Source organism: Coregonus lavaretus (assembly GCF_964263955.1).
Source record: "Coregonus lavaretus genome assembly, chromosome: 23".
Lineage (NCBI taxonomy): Eukaryota > Metazoa > Chordata > Actinopteri > Salmoniformes > Salmonidae > Coregonus > Coregonus lavaretus.
The window spans coordinates 1,006,574-1,027,351 of record NC_140010.1 but is presented as its reverse complement, the minus strand read 5'-3'; the positions used below and the strand labels follow the sequence as shown (position 1 = coordinate 1,027,351).

At 47.9% G+C, this 20,778-nt stretch overlaps 1 protein-coding gene across 1 annotated transcript in view; it reads right to left on the bottom strand.

The window, feature by feature from the left end:
- Positions 1 to 20,563, bottom strand: part of eef1da (eukaryotic translation elongation factor 1 delta a (guanine nucleotide exchange protein)) — a 31,983-nt gene extending 11,420 nt beyond the window's left edge. The window contains exons 1-2 of the mRNA XM_084188213.1: positions 20,186 to 20,563; positions 9,224 to 9,350 (exon numbers count right to left, since the gene is read on the bottom strand). Coding sequence (XP_084044339.1) covers positions 9,224 to 9,343 — 120 coding nt within the window. The 5' untranslated portion in view covers positions 9,344 to 9,350; positions 20,186 to 20,563. The remainder of the gene's footprint in view (positions 1 to 9,223; positions 9,351 to 20,185) is intronic.
- Positions 20,564 to 20,778: the final 215 nt, after the last annotated feature.

Below are 20,778 nucleotides of genomic sequence, written 5' to 3'. Positions count from 1 at the left end.
AGAGGACAGAGGGCAGAGAGGACAGAGGGGACAGAGGGCTGAGAGGACAGAGGGCTGAGAGGACAGAGGGCTGAGAGGACAGAGGGCTGAGAGGACAGAGAGGACAGAGGGCTGAGAGGACAGAGGGCTGAGAGGACAGAGGGGACAGAGGGCTGAGAGGACAGAGGGGACAGAGGGCTGAGAGGACAGAGGGCTGAGGGGACAGAGGGCTGAGAGGACAGAGGGCTGAGAGGACAGAGGGGACAGAGGGCTGAGAGGACAGAGGGCTGAGGGGACAGAGGGCTGAGGGGACAGAGGGCTGAGGGGACAGAGGGCTGAGGGGACAGAGGGCTGAGGGGACAGAGGGGACAGAGGGCTGAGAGGACAGGATGGACAGAGGGCTGAGAGGACAGAGGGCTGAGAGGACAGAGGGCTGAGAGGACAGAGGGCTGAGAGGACAGAGGGCTGAGAGGACAGAGGGGACAGAGGGCAGAGGGGACAGAGGGCAGAGGGACAGAGGGCTGAGAGGACAGAGGGGACAGAGGGCTGAGAGGACAGAGGGGACAGAGGGCTGAGAGGACAGAGGGGACAGAGGGCTGAGAGGACAGAGGGGACAGAGGGCTGAGAGGACAGAGGGCTGAGAGGACAGAGGGCTGAGAGGACAGAGGGCTGAGAGGACAGAGGGCTGAGGGGACAGAGGGCTGAGAGGACAGAGGGCAGAGAGGACAGAGGGGACAGAGGGCTGAGAGGACAGAGGGCTGAGAGGACAGAGGGCAGAGAGGACAGAGGGCAGAGAGGACAGAGGGCAGAGAGGACAGAGGGCAGAGAGGACAGAGGACAGAGGGCTGAGAGGACAGAGGGCTGAGAGGACAGAGGGCTGAGAGGACAGAGGGCTGAGAGGACAGAGGGCTGAGAGGACAGAGGGGACAGAGGGCTGAGAGGACAGAGGGCTGAGAGGAGAGAGGGGACAGAGGGCTGAGAGGACAGAGGGCTGAGAGGACAGAGGGCTGAGGACAGAGGGCTGAGAGGACAGAGGACAGAGAGGACAGAGAGGACAGGGGACAGAGAGGACAGAGGGCTGAGAGGATAGAGGGCTGAGAGGACAGAGGGCTGAGAGGACAGAGGGCTGAGAGGACAGAGGGCTGAGAGGACAGAGGGCTGAGAGGACAGAGAGGACAGAGGGCAGAGAGGACAGAGAGGACAGGGGACAGAGGGCTGAGAGGACAGAGGGGACAGAGGGGGTAGTGGGGACAGAGGACAGAGAGGACAAAGGGCTGAGAGGACAGAGGGGACAGAGGGGGTAGTGGGGACAGAGGACAGAGGGCTGAGAGGGCTGAGAGGGTAGAATTAGAGAGTGGGGGGGTTGAGGATTGGTCAATGTGTCTGTGTTGTACACTCCAGTCCTGACCAGACCATGCACCTCTCAGCCCTGTACAAGGCCCTCATAATGGGGACTTACATTCACTCCAGTCCTGACCAGACCATGCACCTCTCAGCCCTGTACAAGGCCCTCATAATGGGGACTTACATTCCTGTGCTGGCGCTTCTGGGGACGAGATCGTCCTCTACCTTGATGGAGGGCTGACTTTACCTGGTTAACATGGAGCGGGAGGACAGGAGAGAGACGGAGGACAGGACAGCGAAACAGCCATGAAGGACAGGAGGACAATACAAAGGAGCAGAAAGAGAAAGATTGTAGGTCAGAAACAGATAGAGACTACAGATACAGACAGACGAATACTACAGGAACAGACGTCAGGAAATAAGGGACTTGAAAACAGGAAAGATCTAAAGAATAGATTGTCAGCCACATAATTTCAACTCCATTGTCTCTGTGACCTACACCGCTGATACATTACAGACAGTAACATCTGTTCACAACACCAGATCACAGACAGGGCACGGTGATATCACTGATATCGGGGCACGGTGATATCACTGTTATCGGGGCACGGTGATATCACCGATATCAGGGCACGGTGATATCACCGATATCAGGGCACGGTGATATCACCGATATCAGGGCACGGTGATATCACCGATATCAGGGCACGGTGATATCACCGTTATCAGGGCACGGTGATATCACCGTTATCAGGGCACGGTGATATCACCGTTATCAGGGCACGGTGATATCACTGTTATCAGGGCACGGTGATATCACCGATATCAGGGCACGGTGATATCACCGATATCAGGGCACGGTGATATCACCGTTATCAGGGCACGGTGATATCACCGTTATCAGGGCACGGTGATATAACTGATATCAGGGCACGGTGATATCACCGATATCAGGGCACGGTGATATCACCGATATCAGGGCACGGTGGTGGAACTGTTATCAGGGCACGGTGGTGGAACTGTTATCAGGGCACGGTGGTGGAACTGTTATCAGGGCACGGTGGTGGAACTGTTATCAGGGCACGGTGGTGGAACTGATAAAGCGCAACATGGGTTGAAACTGGAGAGCTGGGCGGCAACGTTCCAGAATGTTACACCAGCCGTGAGTTACTAAGAGTTCCAGAATGTTACACCAGCCGTGAGTTACTAAGAGTTCCAGAATGTTACACCAGCCGTGAGTTACTAAGAGTTCCAGAATGTTACACCAGCCGTGAGTTACTAAGAGTTCCAGAATGTTACACCAGCCGTGAGTTACTAAGAGTTCCAGAATGTTACACCAGCCGTGAGTTACTAAGAGTTCCAGAATGTTACACCAGCCGTGAGTTACTAAGAGTTCCAGAATGTTACACCAGCCGTGAGTTACTAAGAGTTCCAGAATGTTACACCAGCCGTGAGTTACTAAGAGTTCCAGAATGTTACACCAGCCGTGAGTTACTAAGAGTTCCAGAATGTTACACCAGCCGTGAGTTACTAAGAGTTCCAGAATGTTACACCAGCCGTGAGTTACTAAGAGTTCCAGAATGTTACACCAGCCGTGAGTTACTAAGAGTTCCAGAATGTTACACCAGCCGTGAGTTACTAAGAGTTCCAGAATGTTACACCAGCCGTGAGTTACTAAGAGTTCCAGAATGTTACACCAGCCGTGAGTTACTAAGAGTTCCAGAATGTTACACCAGCCGTGAGTTACTAAGAGTTCCAGAATGTTACACCAGCCGTGAGTTACTAAGAGTTCCAGAATGTTACACCAGCCGTGAGTTACTAAGAGTTCCAGAATGTTACACCAGCCGTGAGTTACTAAGAGTTCCAGAATGTTACACCAGCCGTGAGTTACTAAGAGTTCCATCCCAGCAGCACCAGTTGAATCATGGAGGACAGGACAGCTGCCAGAACTGACGGATGTTTTCAGCCCAGCTAATATAATGTTAGGGTTGGGTAGAGCAGCACTGTGTGTGTGATGAAACAGAAACAACCCATGACTGACAGCTGTTGATGCCATGCAGCTGCTGTCATGGCAACAAGAGAGAAGACAGCATGGACACAACACACGCAGAGAGGACTGTCTTTAAGGGTCTCAACTCAACCTTGTGGCAGTCTTTCAACTGATACTCCATCAGAACCTCATCACGGCACTATCACACCTGTTGATTCTCATTTCAAGTACATTCTTTAGTAAAGCAGGTAACTGGGGGAGAGAGAGTGTGTATCGTTACGTCAGTACCTGGGGGTGACTGAGTATCGTTACGTCAGTACCTGGGGGTGACTGATTGTGTGTATCGTTACGTCAGTACCTGGGGGTGACTGTGAGTGTGTGTATCGTTACGTCAGTACCTGGGGGTGACTGAGTGTGTGTATCGTTACGTCAGTACCTGGTGTGTATCGTTACGTCAGTACCTGGGGGTGACTGTATCGTTATGTCAGTACCTGGGGGTGACTGAGTGTGTATCGTTACATCAGTACCTGGGGGTGACTGTATCGTTACGTCAGTACCTGGGGGGTGACTGAGTGTGTGTATCGTTACGTCAGTACCTGGTGGTGACTGTATCGTTACGTCAGTACCTGGGGGTGACTGAGTGTGTGTATCGTTACGTCAGTACCTGGTGGTGACTGAGTGTGTATCGTTACACCAGTACCTGGGGGTGACTGTATCGTTACGTCAGTACCTGGGGGTGACTGAGTGTGTGTATCGTTACGTCAGTACCTGGTGGTGACTGAGTGTGTATCGTTACGTCAGTACCTGGTGGTGACTGAGTGTGTATCGTTACGTCAGTACCTGGGGGTGACTGTGAGTGTGTGTATCGTTACGTCAGTACCTGGGGGTGACTGTGAGTGAGTATCGTTACGTCAGTACCTGGGGGTGACTGAGTGAGTATCGTTACGTCAGTACCTGGGGGTGACTGAGTGAGTATCGTTACGTCAGTACCTGGGGGTGACTGTGAGTGTGTGTATCGTTACGTCAGTACCTGGTGGTGACTGAGTGTGTATCGTTACGTCAGTACCTGGTGGTGACTGTGAGTGTATCGTTACGTCAGTACCTGGTGGTGACTGTGGGTATCGTTACGTCAGTACCTGGTGGTGACTGAGTGTGTGTATCGTTACGTCAGTACCTGGGGGTGACTGAGTGTGTATCGTTACGTCAGTACCTGGTGGTGACTGTGAGTATCGTTACGTCAGTACCTGGGGGTGACTGTATCGTTACGTCAGTACCTGGGGGGTGACTGAGTGTGTGTATCGTTACGTCAGTACCTGGTGGTGACTGTATCGTTACGTCAGTACCTGGTGGTGACTGAGTGTGTATCGTTACGTCAGTACCTGGTGGTGACTGTGAGTATCGTTACGTCAGTACCTGGGGGTGACTGAGTGTGTATCGTTACGTCAGTACCTGGTGGTGACTGAGTATCGTTACGTCAGTACCTGGTGGTGACTGTGGGTATCGTTACGTCAGTACCTGGTGGTGACTGAGTGTGTATCGTTACGTCAGTACCTGGTGGTGACTGTGAGTAACGATACACACTCAGTCACCACCAGGTACTGACGTAACGATACACACTCAGTCACCCCCAGGTACTGACGTAACGATACTCACAGTCACCACCAGGTACTGACGTAACGATACACACTCAGTCACCACCAGGTACTGACGTAACGATACACACTCAGTCACCACCAGGTACTGACGTAACGATACACACTCAGTCACCACCAGGTACTGACGTGTGTGTATCGTTACATCAGTACCTGGTGGTGACTGTGAGTGTGTATCGTTACGTCAGTACCTGGTGGTGACTGTGAGTGTGTGTATCGTTACGTCAGTACCTGGTGGTGAGTGTGTGTATCGTTACGTCAGTACCTGGTGGTGACTGTGAGTGTGTGTATCGTTACGTCAGTACCTGGTGGTGACTGAGTGGGTATCGTTACGTCAGTACCTGGTGGTGACTGTGGGTATCGTTACGTCAGTACCTGGGGGTGACTGAGTATCGTTACGTCAGTACCTGGGGGTGACTGAGTGTGTATCGTTACGTCAGTACCTGGTGGTGACTGAGTGTGTATCGTTACGTCAGTACCTGGGGGTGACTGAGTGTGTATCGTTACGTCAGTACCTGGTGGTGACTGTGAGTATCGTTACGTCAGTACCTGGTGGTGACTGTGGGTATCGTTACGTCAGTACCTGGTGGTGACTGAGTGTGTATCGTTACGTCAGTACCTGGGGGTGACTGAGTGTGTATCGTTACGTCAGTACCTGGTGGTGACTGAGTGTGTATCGTTACGTCAGTACCTGGGGGTGACTGTATCGTTACGTCAGTACCTGGTGGTGACTGAGTGTGTATCGTTACGTCAGTATCTGGGGGTGACTGAGTGTGTATCGTTACGTCAGTATCTGGGGGTGACTGAGTGTGTATCGTTACGTCAGTACCTGGGGGTGACTGTATCGTTACGTCAGTACCTGGTGGTGACTGAGTGTGTATCGTTACGTCAGTACCTGGTGGTGACTGAGTGTGTATCGTTACGTCAGTACCTGGTGGTGACTGAGTGTGTATCGTTACGTCAGTACCTGGTGGTGACTGAGTGTGTATCGTTACGTCAGTACCTGGTGGTGACTGAGTGTGTATCGTTACGTCAGTACCTGGTGGTGACTGAGTGTGTATCGTTACGTCAGTACCTGGGGGTGACTGTGAGTATCGTTACGTCAGTACCTGGGGGTGACTGTGAGTATCGTTACGTCAGTACCTGGGGGTGACTGAGTGTGTATCGTTACGTCAGTACCTGGTGGTGACTGAGTGTGTATCGTTACGTCAGTACCTGGGGGTGACTGAGTGTGTATCGTTACGTCAGTACCTGGTGGTGACTGTGAGTATCGTTACGTCAGTACCTGGTGGTGACTGTGAGTGTGTATCGTTACGTCAGTACCTGGTGGTGACTGTGAGTGTGTATCGTTACGTCAGTACCTGGTGGTGACTGTGAGTGGGTATCGTTACGTCAGTACCTGGGGGTGACTGAGTGTGTATCGTTACGTCAGTACCTGGGGGTGACTGTATCGTTACGTCAGTACCTGGGGGTGACTGAGTGTGTATCGTTACGTCAGTACCTGGTGGTGACTGAGTGTGTATCGTTACGTCAGTACCTGGGGGTGACTGAGTGTGTATCGTTACGTCAGTACCTGGGGGTGACTGTATCGTTACGTCAGTACCTGGTGGTGACTGAGTGTGTATCGTTACGTCAGTACCTGGTGGTGACTGAGTGTGTATCGTTACGTCAGTACCTGGTGGTGACTGAGTGTGTATCGTTACGTCAGTACCTGGGGGTGACTGAGTGTGTATCGTTACGTCAGTACCTGGTGGTGACTGTGAGTGTGTATCGTTACGTCAGTACCTGGTGGTGACTGTGAGTGGGTATCGTTACGTCAGTACCTGGTGGTGACTGAGTGTGTATCGTTACGTCAGTACCTGGTGGTTTACTGAGTGTGTATCGTTACGTCAGTACCTGGTGGTGACTGAGTGTGTATCGTTACGTCAGTACCTGGTGGTGACTGTGAGTGTGTATCGTTACGTCAGTACCTGGTGGTGACTGTGAGTGTGTATCGTTACGTCAGTACCTGGTGGTGACTGAGTGTGTATCGTTATGTCAGTACCTGGTGGTGACTGTGAGTATCGTTACGTCAGTACCTGGTGGTGACTGAGTGGGTATCGTTACGTCAGTACCTGGGGGTGACTGAGTGTGTATCGTTACGTCAGTACCTGGTGGTGACTGTGAGTGTGTATCGTTACGTCAGTACCTGGAGGTGACTGTATCGTTATGTCAGTACCTGGTGGTGACTGAGTGTGTATCGTTACGTCAGTACCTGGTGGTGACTGAGTGTGTATCGTTACGTCAGTACCTGGTGGTGACTGAGTGTGTATCGTTACGTCAGTACCTGGTGGTGACTGAGTGTGTATCGTTACGTCAGTACCTGGTGGTGACTGTGAGTGTGTATCGTTACGTCAGTACCTGGTGGTGACTGAGTGTGTATCGTTATGTCAGTACCTGGTGGTGACTGTGAGTATCGTTACGTCAGTACCTGGTGGTGACTGAGTGGGTATCGTTACGTCAGTACCTGGGGGTGACTGAGTGTGTATCGTTACGTCAGTACCTGGTGGTGACTGAGTGTGTATCGTTACGTCAGTACCTGGGGGTGACTGAGTGTGTATCGTTACGTCAGTACCTGGTGGTGACTGTGAGTGGGTATCGTTACGTCAGTACCTGGTGGTGACTGTGAGTGGGTATCGTTACGTCAGTACCTGGTGGTGACTGAGTGTGTATCGTTACGTCAGTACCTGGTGGTGACTGAGTGTGTATCGTTACGTCAGTACCTGGTGGTGACTGAGTGTGTATCGTTACGTCAGTACCTGGTGGTGACTGTGAGTGTGTATCGTTACGTCAGTACCTGGTGGTGACTGAGTGTGTATCGTTATGTCAGTACCTGGTGGTGACTGTGAGTATCGTTACGTCAGTACCTGGTGGTGACTGAGTGGGTATCGTTACGTCAGTACCTGGGGGTGACTGAGTGTGTATCGTTACGTCAGTACCTGGTGGTGACTGTGAGTGTGTATCGTTACGTCAGTACCTGGAGGTGACTGTATCGTTATGTCAGTACCTGGTGGTGACTGAGTGTGTATCGTTACGTCAGTACCTGGTGGTGACTGTGAGTGTGTATCGTTACGTCAGTACCTGGTGGTGACTGTGAGTGGGTATCGTTACGCCAGTACCTGGTGGTGACTGAGTGTGTATCGTTACGTCAGTACCTGGTGGTGACTGAGTGTGTATCGTTACGTCAGTACCTGGTGGTGACTGAGTGTGTATCGTTACGTCAGTACCTGGTGGTGACTGAGTGTGTATCGTTACGTCAGTACCTGGTGGTGACTGAGTGTGTATCGTTATGTCAGTACCTGGTGCTGACTGTGAGTATCGTTACGTCAGTACCTGGTGGTGACTGATTGGGTATCGTTACGTCAGTACCTGGGGGTGACTGAGTGTGTATCGTTACGTCAGTACCTGGTGGTGACTGAGTGTGTATCGTTACGTCAGTACCTGGTGGTGACTGAGTGTGTATCGTTACGTCAGTACCTGGTGGTGACTGAGTGTGTATCGTTACGTCAGTACCTGGGGGTGACTGAGTGTGTATCGTTACGTCAGTACCTGGTGGTGACTGAGTGTGTATCGTTACGTCAGTACCTGGGGGTGACTGAGTGTGTATCGTTACGTCAGTACCTGGTGGTGACTGAGTGTGTATCGTTACGTCAGTACCTGGTGGTGACTGAGTGTGTATCGTTACGTCAGTACCTGGTGGTGACTGTGAGTGTGTATCGTTACGTCAGTACCTGGAGGTGACTGTATCGTTATGTCAGTACCTGGTGGTGACTGAGTGTGTATCGTTACGTCAGTACCTGGGGGTGACTGAGTATCGTTACGTCAGTACCTGGGGGTGACTGAGTGTGTATCGTTACGTCAGTACCTGGTGGTGACTGAGTGTGTATCGTTACGTCAGTACCTGGTGGTGACTGTGGGTATCGTTACGTCAGTACCTGGTGGTGACTGAGTGTGTATCGTTACGTCAGTACCTGGGGGTGACTGTATCGTTACGTCAGTACCTGGTGGTGACTGTGAGTATCGTTACGTCTCTACCTGGTGGTGACTGTGAGTGTGTATCGTTACGTCAGTACCTGGTGGTGACTGTGGGTATCGTTACGTCAGTACCTGGTGGTGACTGAGTGTGTATCGTTACGTCAGTACCTGGTGGTGACTGAGTGTGTATCGTTACGTCAGTACCTGGTGGTGACTGTGAGTGTGTGCATCGTTACGTCAGTACCTGGGGGTGTGAGTGTGTGGAGGGCCCGTTGGCTCCCTCGTAGAAGCGTCTCTCAGCCTCGTCGTAGCGGGGCTTCTCAAACCAGATGTTATCTTCACCAAGGCACTGTAGACCAGACATGATGATACTGATGGAGAGCGGAATATGGAGAGAGAAGAACACAGAGAGGAACAGAGAGAAAGTGACAGAGGTCATGAGCTCCTGAGTTCTTCCGCAAATGAAAATAGAGTTGAGTTTGATAAATGTAGATCAACTTCGATTTTTTTCCGCAAGGACTTATACAGGACAATACCCTCTACATCAAAATCTTCACTCCAAATCCAAATTCCAAACCTACAACCTTCTTACTACCAAGGACTATCAAGAAAAAATGTATAGCAAACCAAAACCTTCAGAAGAAACACAGCAAAAACCTGGAAATACCATCCAACACAAAACTGAGTGAGTAATGTTCAGTCTGAAGCTAGTTCTGAAGCAGAAAAGTAAAATACAATAATCTCTAGGTAATGTTGTTATATAAAGCTAAGTAAATAAGGCTACTAAGCCAGCTACTAAGCCAGCTACTCTTCCTAGGGTTTATTATGGATCCCCATTAGTTCCTGCCAAGGCAGCAGCTACTCTTCCTGGGGTTTATTATGGATCCCCATTAGTTCCTGCCAAGGCAGCAGCTACTCTTCCTGGGGTTTATTAAGGATCCCCATTAGTTCCTGCCAAGGCAGCAGCTACTCTTCCTGGGGTTTATTATGGATCCCCATTAGTTCCTGCCAAGGCAGCAGCTACTCTTCCTGGGGTTTATTATGGATCTCCATTAGTTCCTGCCAAGGCAGCAGCTACTCTTCCTGGGGTTTATTATGGATCCCCATTAGTTCCTGCCAAGGCAGCAGCTACTCTTTCTGGGGTTTATTAAGAATCCCCATTAGTTCCTGCCAAGGCAGCAGCTACTCTTCCTGGGGTTTATTATGGATCTCCATTAGTTCCTGCCAAGGCTGCAGCTACTCTTCCTGGGGTTTATTATGGATCCCCATTAGTTCCTGTCAAGGCAGCAGCTACTCTTCCTGGGGTTTATTATGGATCCCCATTAGTTCCTGCCAAGGCAGCAGCTACTCTTCCTGGGGTTTTTTATGGATCCCCATTAGTTCCTGCCAAGACTCTTATCTCCCTCAATAACTTTAAGCATCAGTTGTCAGAGCACCTTACCGATCACTGCACCTGTACACAGCCCATCTGAAATTAGCCCACCCAACTACCTCATCCCTATATTGTTATTTATTTTGCTCTTTTGCACCCCAGTATCTCTATTTGCACATAATCTCTTGCACATCTAGCATTCCAGTGTTAATACTATTGTAATTATTCTGCACTATAGCCTATTTATTGCCTTACCTCCATAACTTGCTTCATTTGCACACACTGTATATATATTTTCTGTTGTATTTCTGACTTTATGTTTTTTACCCCATATGTAACTCTGTGTTGTTTTTTATTGCACTACTTTGCTTTATCTTGGCCAGGTCGCAGTTGTAAATGAGAACCTGTTCTCAACTGGCTTCTTACCTGGTTAAATAAAGGTGAAATAAAAAAATAAGGCAGCAGCTACTCTTCCTGGGGTTTATTATGGATCCCCATTAGTTCCTGCCAAGGCAGCAGCTACTCTTCCTGGGGTTTATTATGGATCCCCATTAGTTCCTGCCAAGGCAGCAGATACTCTTCCTGGGGTTTATTATGGATCCCCATTAGTTCCTGCCAAGGCAGCAGCTACTCTTCCTGGGGTTTATTATGGATCCCCATTAGTTCCTGCCAAGGCAGCAGCTACTCTTCCTGGGGTTTATTATGGATCCCCATTAGTTCCTGCCAAGGCAGCAGCTACTCTTCCTGGGGTTTATTATGGATCCCCATTAGTTCCTGCCAAGGCAGCAGCTACTCTTCCTGGGGTTTATTATGGATCCCCATTAGTTCCTGCCAAGGCAGCAGCTACTCTTCCTGGGGTTTATTATGGATCCCCATTAGTTCCTGCCAAGGCAGCAGCTACTCTTCCTGGGGTTTATTATGGATCCCCATTAGTTCCTGCCAAGGCGGCAGCTACTCTTCCTGGGGTTTATTATGGATCCCCATTAGTTCCTGCCAAGGCAGCAGCTACTCTTCCTGGGGTTTATTATGGATCCCCATTAGTTCCTGCCAAGGCAGCAGCTACTCTTCCTGGGATTTATTATGGATCCCCATTAGTTCCTGCCAAGGCAGCAGCTACTCTTCCTGGGGTTTATTATGGATCCCCATTAGTTCCTGCCAAGGCAGCAGCTACTCTTCCTGGGGTTTATTATGGATCCCCAATAGTTCCTGCCAAGGCAGCAGCTACTCTTCCTGGGGTCCAGAAAAATTAAGGCAGTTATACCATTTTAAAAACATTACAATAAATTCATAACGGCAGGTAGCTTAGTGGTTAAGAGCGTTGTGCCAGTAACCGAAAGGTCGCTGGTTCTAATCCCCGAGCAGACTAGGTGAAAAATCTGTCGATGTGCCCTTGAGCAAGGCACTTAACCCTAATTGCTCCTGTAAGTCGCTCTGGATAAGAGCGTCTGCTAAATGACCCAAATGCAAATGAAAATAACAGATTTCACAACATATTAAGTGTGTTCCCTCAGGCCACTACTCTACTACCACATATCTCCGTGTGTATGTTACCGTGTGTGTATAGTGTGTATGTTACCGTGTGTGCATGTGTCTGTGCCTATGTTTGTGTTGCTTCACAGTCCCCGCTGTTCCATAAGGTGTTTTTTTATCTGTTTTCATGGCTCTATGTAGTGTATCCTGGGGCCGACGAAGATGGCGGCCTCGCGACTAGCTCTCAGGAAACCTTTATGTATTATTTTTTACATATTAGCTCAGAAAGTGTTTTGCATAATTACATACAGCCGGGAAAAACTATTGGATTTCAGAGCAGCGGTAACTCACCAGTATTACGACCAGGAATACGACTTTCCCGAAGCAGATCCTTTGTTTGCTCTCCCCAGGGCAACTGAACTGATTCCAGCGGCTGACCCAAAACATCGCCGGCGGAGGAGAGGCACTCAGAGCGGCCTGCTGGTTCGACTTAGGAGGCGCGCACACCACCCACCGCTTCCAAATATACTACTCGCTAATGTTTAGTCTTTGGTTAACAAAGTTGACGAACTCCGGGCAAGGATTTATTTCCAGAGAGACTTCAAGGCCTGTAACATACTCTGTTTCACTGAAACATGGCTCTCCTGGGATATTCTGTCGGAATCGGTCCAGCCAGATGGGTTCTCAGTTCATCGCACAGACAGGAATAAATATCTCTCCGGGAAGCAGAAGGGCGGAGGTGTGTGTTTCATGATTAACGACTCATTGTGTAATTGTAGTAACATAGAGGAACTGGAGTCCTTCTGTTCACCCGACCTAGAATACCTCACAATCAAATGCCGACCGTATTATCTCCCAAGAGAGAGAGAGAGAGGAATACAGAGAGAGAGAGAGAGAGAAAGGAACACAGAGAACGAGAGCGAGAGGAACACAGAGAACGAGAGCGAGAGGAACACAGAGAACGAGAGCGAGAGGAACACAGAACGAGAGCGAGAGGAACACAGAACGAGAGCGAGAGGAACACAGAACGAGAGCGAGAGGAACACAGAACGAGAGCGAGAGGAACACAGAACGAGAGCGAGAGGAACACAGAACGAGAGCGAGAGGAACACAGAACGAGAGAGAGAGGAACACAGAACGAGAGAGAGAGGAACACAGAACGAGAGAGAGAGGAACACAGAACGAGAGAGAGAGGAACACAGAACGAGAGAGAGAGGAACACAGAACGAGAGAGAGAGGAACACAGAACGAGAGAGAGAGGAACACAGAACGAGAGAGAGAGGAACACAGAACGAGAGAGAGAGGAACACAGAACGAGAGAGAGAGGAACACAGAACGAGAGAGAGAGGAACACAGAACGAGAGAGAGAGGAACACAGAACGAGAGAGAGAGGAACACAGAACGAGAGAGAGAGGAACACAGAGAACGAGAGAGAGAGGAACACAGAGAACGAGAGAGAGAGGAACACAGAGAACGAGAGAGAGAGGAACACAGAGAACGAGAGAGAGAGGAACACAGAGAACGAGAGAGAGAGGAACACAGAGAACGAGAGAGAGAGGAACACAGAACGAGAGAGAGAGGAACACAGAACGAGAGAGAGAGGAACACAGAACGAGAGAGAGAGGAACACAGAACGAGAGAGAGAGGAACACAGAACGAGAGAGAGAGGAACACAGAGAACGAGAGAGAGAGGAACACAGAGAACGAGAGAGAGAGGAACACAGAGAACGAGAGAGAGAGGAACACAGAGAACGAGAGAGAGAGGAACACAGAGAACGAGAGAGAGAGGAACACAGAGAACGAGAGAGAGAGGAACACAGAGAACGAGAGAGAGAGGAACACAGAACGAGAGAGAGAGGAACACAGAACGAGAGAGAGAGGAACACAGAACGAGAGAGAGAGGAACACAGAACGAGAGAGAGAGGAACACAGAACGAGAGAGAGAGGAACACAGAGAACGAGAGAGAGAGGAACACAGAGCGAGAGAGAGAGAACACAGAGCGAGAGAGAGGAACACAGAGCGAGAGAGAGAGGAACACAGAGCGAGAGAGAGAGGAACACAGAGCGAGAGAGAGAGGAACACAGAGCGAGAGAGAGAGGAACACAGAGCGAGAGAGAGAGGAACACAGAGCGAGAGAGAGAGGAACACAGAGCGAGAGAGAGAGGAACACAGAGCGAGAGAGAGAGGAACACAGAGCGAGAGAGAGAGGAACACAGAGCGAGAGAGAGAGGAACACAGAGCGAGAGAGAGGAACACAGAGCGAGAGAGAGAGGAACACAGAGCGAGAGAGAGAGGAACACAGAACGAGAGAGAGAGGAACACAGAACGAGAGAGAGAGGAACACAGAACGAGAGAGAGAGGAACACAGAACGAGAGAGAGAGGAACACAGAACGAGAGAGAGAGGAACACAGAACGAGAGAGAGAGGAACACAGAGCGAGAGAGAGAGGAACACAGAGCGAAAGAGAGGTACAAACTCTAGTTTTAGCAATTCGGTTAGGACATTACTTTGTAAGTCGCTCTGGATAAGAGTGTCTGCTAAATGACTTAAATGTAAATGTACTTTGTGCATGACAAGTAATTTTTCAGAAAATTGTTTACAGACAGATTATTTCACTTATAATTCACTGCATCACAATTCCAGTCGGTCAGAAGTTTACATACACTAAATGGACTGTGCCTTTAAACAGCTTGGAAAATTCCAGAAAATGATGTCATGGCTTTAGATAGGCAAATTGACATATTTTGAGTCAATTGGAGGTGTACCTATGGATGTAATTCAAGGCCTACCTTCAAACTCAGTGCCTCTTTTCTTGACATCATGGGAAAATCTAAAGAAATCATCCAAGACCTCCACAAGTCTGGTTCATCCTTGGGAGCATTTCCAAACGCCTGAAGGTACCACGTTCATCTGTACAAACAATAGTATGCAAGTATAAACACCATGGGACCACGCAGCCGTCATACCGCTCAGGAAGGAGACGGGTTCTGTCTCCTAGAGATTAACGTACTTTGGTGCGAAAAGTGCAAATCAATCCCAGAACAACAGCAAAGGACCTTGTGAAGATGCTGGAGGAAACAGGTACAAAAGTATCTATATCCACAGTAACACGAGTCCTATATCGACATAACCTGAAAAGCAAGGAAGAAGCCACTGCTCCAAAACCGCCATAAAAAAGCCTGACTAAGGTTTGCAAGAAATGTCCTCTGGTCTGATGAAACAAAAATAGAATTGTTTGGCCATAATGACCATCGTTATGTTTGGAGGAAAGGGGAACGCTTGCAAGCCGAAGAACACCATCACAAACGCCCAGACATTTTACATTTTAGTCATTTAGCAGACGCTCTTATCCAGAGCGACTTACAGTTAGTGAGTGCATACATTTTCATACTGGCCCCCCGTGGGAAACGAACCCACAACCCTGGCGTTGCAAGCGCCATGCTCTACCAACTGAGCTACAGGGGACTACTACTTGCATGTCCAAATGGACAATGACCCCAAGCACACTTCCAAAGTTGTGGCAAAATGGCTTAAGGACAACAAAGTCAAGGTATTGGAGTGGCCATCACAAAGCCCTGACCTCAATCCTATAGAAAATGTGTGGGCAGAACTGCTAAAGGGTGTGTGAGCAAGGAGGCCTACAAACCTGACTCAGTTACACCAGCTCTGTCAGGACGAATGGGCCAAAATTCACCCAACTTATTGTGGGAAGCTTGTGGAAGGCTACCCGAAACGTTTGACCTAAGTTAAACAATTTAAAGGCAATGCTACCAAATACTAATTGAGTGTATGTAAACTTCTGACCCACTGGGAATGTGATGAAATAAATAAAAGCTTAAATAAATCACTCTACTATTATTCTGACATTTCACATTCTTAAAATAAAGTGGTGATCCTAACTGACCTAAGACAGGGAATTTTTACTAGGATTAAATGTCAGGAATTGTGAAAAACTGAGTTTAAATGTATTTGGCTAAGGTGAATGTAAACTTCTGACTTCAACTGTATCCACATCCTAATAGACCAATATTAATGCTTTTTCAAAAAAAGTAACTTCATGCTTAAAGAGTGACTGCTTTTAAAAAGCAAAGAATCCCTTTGAAAAGGGCATGTGGCATTGATATTGAGACAGAAACAGTTAGTCTAGTGTGAAAATTGACTACAAAGTGTAAATAGGATAATTTTGGTCATTACGTCATTCTCGTCTAAAACTGAGTTTGGAACATCATGATGATTGCTCTCAATCCAATAGCAACCTGCCCATCAGCTCAGACAACACGTCACATATTTTACTTGAGAAAAACTGCACCAAACACCTTTTAGTTTGATGTCAAATTGCGCGACTAAGACATCCTCGTCAAAAACTTCAATTAATTACAGATTTCCTAGATTCATTCTGGGGATTTGGAGGAAGTGAAATAGGCTTCCGCGTCTACAGTGTCTCATGGGGGACAAACATTAACCGAATGCGGAATCGGTCAGGAAACACACCTCCCAGACTTAAATCTCATTTTTCTAATGAGCAACAGAAAAACACAGGTGCCAAGCGGCATGTTCAGTGGCTCCAATACACGTAATTACAGTACTTCTACTTACGCTAAATTAAAGGGCATTTTTGTCAATTGCATTAAGATCAGGGATTTTAGTATTTTGCAAATCATTTGGGATTAACAAATGTCAGTAAATGTAGTATTGGGTTACTGAATCTCTAATAGAGATCAGTACAGTTTTTCAAATGGCAAACTATGCAACACTCATTACCGAAACATGCACTCATCTCCGAAACCTATTTATCATTACCGTAATGCACTAATAATTAGGAAATATTAGGAAAAATAAAACCTTTAGTAATTTTGGTTTAATCTGATAGTGCCATTCGTTCTTTATCCAAATATCTATAAAAATAACATTAATACACAAGTAATTTTGACAAGAAACAAGATTCAGAAAAGGTTGTTGAGGTAATGAGAAAGTGCTAAATACATTTGAATTTAAAATATATTTGCTTTCAGTGTTATGTTTAACTCAGGCCTTATCAATAGGTGATCAAAAAATATTAGAAATTGATTTTTTTATTACTTTTTTGGATTTCGAAAAACTGTTGGAAGTTGTGGAAATGGTGGTAAAATGCATAGTATCGGATGAATAAAATTATGAAATAGATAAATACAGATCCTAGGATCCAAGAGGGATTATGGTGGAAAAGGCTTCATTTCTATTGTCAAGTGCCAGTTTCGTGAGAATCACCCATCTAGTGTTCATGGTTTCCTATAGCATCATGGTACATTACATTTACATTTTAGTCATTTAGCAGACGCTCTTATCCAGAGCGACTTACAGTTAGTGAATAAATACATACATACATACATATATATATATTTTTTTTTATACTGGCCCCCCGTGGGAATCGAACTCACAACCCTGCCGTTGCAAACGCCATGCTCTATCAACTGAGCTACATCCCTGCCGGCCATTCCCTTCCCTCCCCTACCCTGGACGACGCTGGGCCAATTGTGCGCCGCCCATGAGTCTCCCGGTCGCGGCCGCCTTTACTCCACACACAGAGATGTGTACAAAGCTCTCCCTTGCCCTCCATTTGGCAAATATGACCATAATTATATCGTCCTGATTCCTGCTTATAAGCAAATACTAAAGCAGGAAGCACCAGTGACTCACTCAATAAAAAAGTGGTCAGATGAAGCAGATGCTAAGCTACAGGACTGTTTTGCTGCACAGACTGGAATATGTTCTGGGATTCTTCCGATGTCATTGAGGAGTACACAACATCAGTCACTGGTTTCATCAATAAGTGCATCGATGACGTCGTCCCCACAGCGACTGTACGTACATACCCCAACCAGAAGCCATGGATTACAGGCAACATCCGCACCGATCTAAAGGGTAGAGCTGCCACTTTCAAGGAGCGGGACTCTAACCCGGAGGCTTATAAGAAATCCCGCTATGCCCTCCGACAAACCATCAAACAGGCAAAGAGTCAATACAGGACTAAGATTGAATCGTACTACACCGGCTCTGACGCTCGTCGGATGTGGCAGGGCTTGAAAACTATTACAGACTACAAAGGGAAGCGCAGCCGCGAGCTGTCCAGTGACACGAGCCTACCAGACGAGCTAAATTACTTCTAAGCTCGCTTCGAGGCAAGTAACACTGAAACATGCATGAGAGCATCAGCTGTTCCGGACGACTGTGTGATCTCACTCTCCGTAGCTGTTGTGAGTAAGACTTTTAAGCAGGTCAACATTCACAAGGCCGCAGGGCCAGACGGATTACCAGGACGTATACTCCGAGCATGCGCTGACCAACTGGCAAGTGTCTTCACTGACATTTTCAACCTCTCCCTGTCTGTCTGTAATACCAACATGTCTCATGCAGACCACCATAGTCCCTGTGCCCAAGAACACTAAGATAACCTGCCTAAATGAGTACCGACCCGTAGCACTCAAGTCTGTAGCCATGAAGTGCTTTGAAAGGCTGGTCATGGCTCACATCAACACCATTATTCCAGAAACCCTAAACCCACTCCAATTTGCATACCGCCCCAACAGATCCACAGATGATGCAATCTCTATTGTGCTCTACACTGCCCTTTCAAACCTGGACAAAAGGAACACTTATGTGAGAATGCTATTCATTGACTACAGCTCAGCATTCAACACCATAGTGCCCTCAAAGCTCATCACTAAGCTAAACACCTCCCTCTGCAACTGGATCCTGGACTTCCTGACGGGCCGCCCCCAGGTGGTAAGGGTAGGTAACAACACATCCGCCACGCTGATCCTCAACACGGGGGCGACCCTCAGGGGTGCGTGCTCAGTCCCCTCCTGTACTCCCTGTTCACTCATGACTGCATGGCCAGGCACGACTCCAACACCATCATTAAGTTTGCCGACGACAACAGTGGTAGGCCTGATCACCGACAACGACGAGACAGCCTATAGGGAGGAGGTCAGAGACCTGGCCGTGTGGTGCCAGGACAACAACCTCTCCCTTAACGTGATCAAAGGAGATGATTGTAGACTACAGGAAAAAAAAGAGGACTGAGCACGCCCCCATTCTCATCGACGGGGCTGTAATGGAACAGGTTGAGAGCTTCAAGTTCCTTGGTGTCCTCATCACCAACAAACTATCATGGTCCAAACACGACAAAGCCTATTCCCCCTCAGGAGACTGAAAAGATTTGGCATGGGTCCTCAGATCCTCAAAAGGTTCTACAGCTGCACCATCGAGAGAATCCTGACTGGTTGCATCACCGCCTGGTATGGCAACTGCTCGGCATCCGACCGCAAGGCACTACAGAGGGTAGTGCGTACGGCCCAGTACATCACTGGGGCCAAGCTTCCTGCCATCCAGGACCTCTATACCAGGCGGTGTCAGAGGAAGGCCCTAAAAATGGTCAAAGACTCAAGCCACCCTAGTCATAGACTGTTCTCTCTGCTACCGCACTGGAGCGCCAAGTCTAGGTCCAAGAGGCTTCTAAACAGCTTCTACCCCCAAGCCATAAGACTCCCGAACAGCTAATCATGGCTACCCGGACTATTTGCACTGCCCCCCCACCCCCCTCTTTTACGCTGCTGCTACTCTGTTTATTATTTATGCATAGTCACTTTAATAACTCTACCTACATGTACATATTACCTCAACTAACCGGTGCCCCCACACATTGACTCGGTACCAGTACCCCTAGTATATAGCCTCGTTATTGTTATTTTTTTTATTGCTGGTCTTTATTTATTTGTTACTTTTATTACGTATTATTTTATATTGTATTTTTTTGTGTGATTTTTTTTGGTATTTCTTAAAACTGCATTGTTGGTTAAGGGCTTGTAAGGAAGCATTTCACTGTAAGGTCTACACCTGTTGTACTCGGCGCATGTGACAAATACAATTTGATTTGATCATGGTACATCTAGTGTTCATGGTTTCCTATAGCATCATGGTACATCTAGTCTTCAGTTTCTCATGACAGACAATACATAAGATACATCTGAAACAATTCAGGATGAAAGAGCTTTGATCAATCTTACATTGGACTTGATTGTCATGCAAACGTTTTGTTGTCCCCTTGAAAGGATATTACTAGTTACCAACGAGCAAGTCAGCGCAAATAACTAGTGGGGTAAATTGCAGCTGTGTGATGGCGTCTCAGTGCTGTGGTCTGATGTGTGGAAGGGAAAAACTCTTGCCAGGTAACTTCAGCTGAAGTTTGGCATGCAGACAGTTGCTGCTGATTCGACCACGTGTCGATGAAATATTTCCCTTTAAACATGTTTTCTGCCTCCATTAACATTCCACTCAACTATAGATACTTGGAGGTGTAAAAATAATCAGTTAGTTTGACTCACTGTGTTTTTATCGAGGTTTTAGAGTTGAGTTGGAGTCGCCTGCGTGCTCTCCGCTGTAATCCGATGATCGAAAAGAAGTGGCCAGGATGGACGGAAAGTACTTGTACAGAAAGGAAGGGGGGACTTTAAAAAAAGTTTATGTCATGCGTGGCGGAACTATTAAACGATATAAAGAGATAGTGACCACTATACGAAACTGTAGAGACCTATTAGTTTACGTTTTAGTTAGCAGTGAAAAGCTAGTTTATGTTTTTAACGACTTTTAAATGTACTTTCTCAGTTGGTACGCACCAACATTCAAAACTGCGTTTACCACGATGCACCGCGCTTAGGGTGTGTCCTGAAATTTGTTCCGGTAAGAAAAGAGGAGAGGAAAGTAAATGTTTTTAGCAACATCATAACAAGTGACTAGTCTTTCAAGTACCTAGCTGTTTTGTAGAAAATCTGATTTAGGGATAGCTATTGGTTTTCGTTCTACATGGGACCGTAGAATTGCATGCCTTTTTACGAATAGTTTATCTGCTACATAACTAACCGTTGATAGATAGCTAGCTAGCCTGGTACCATAGATGGTAAAACCACAGAACTAACTA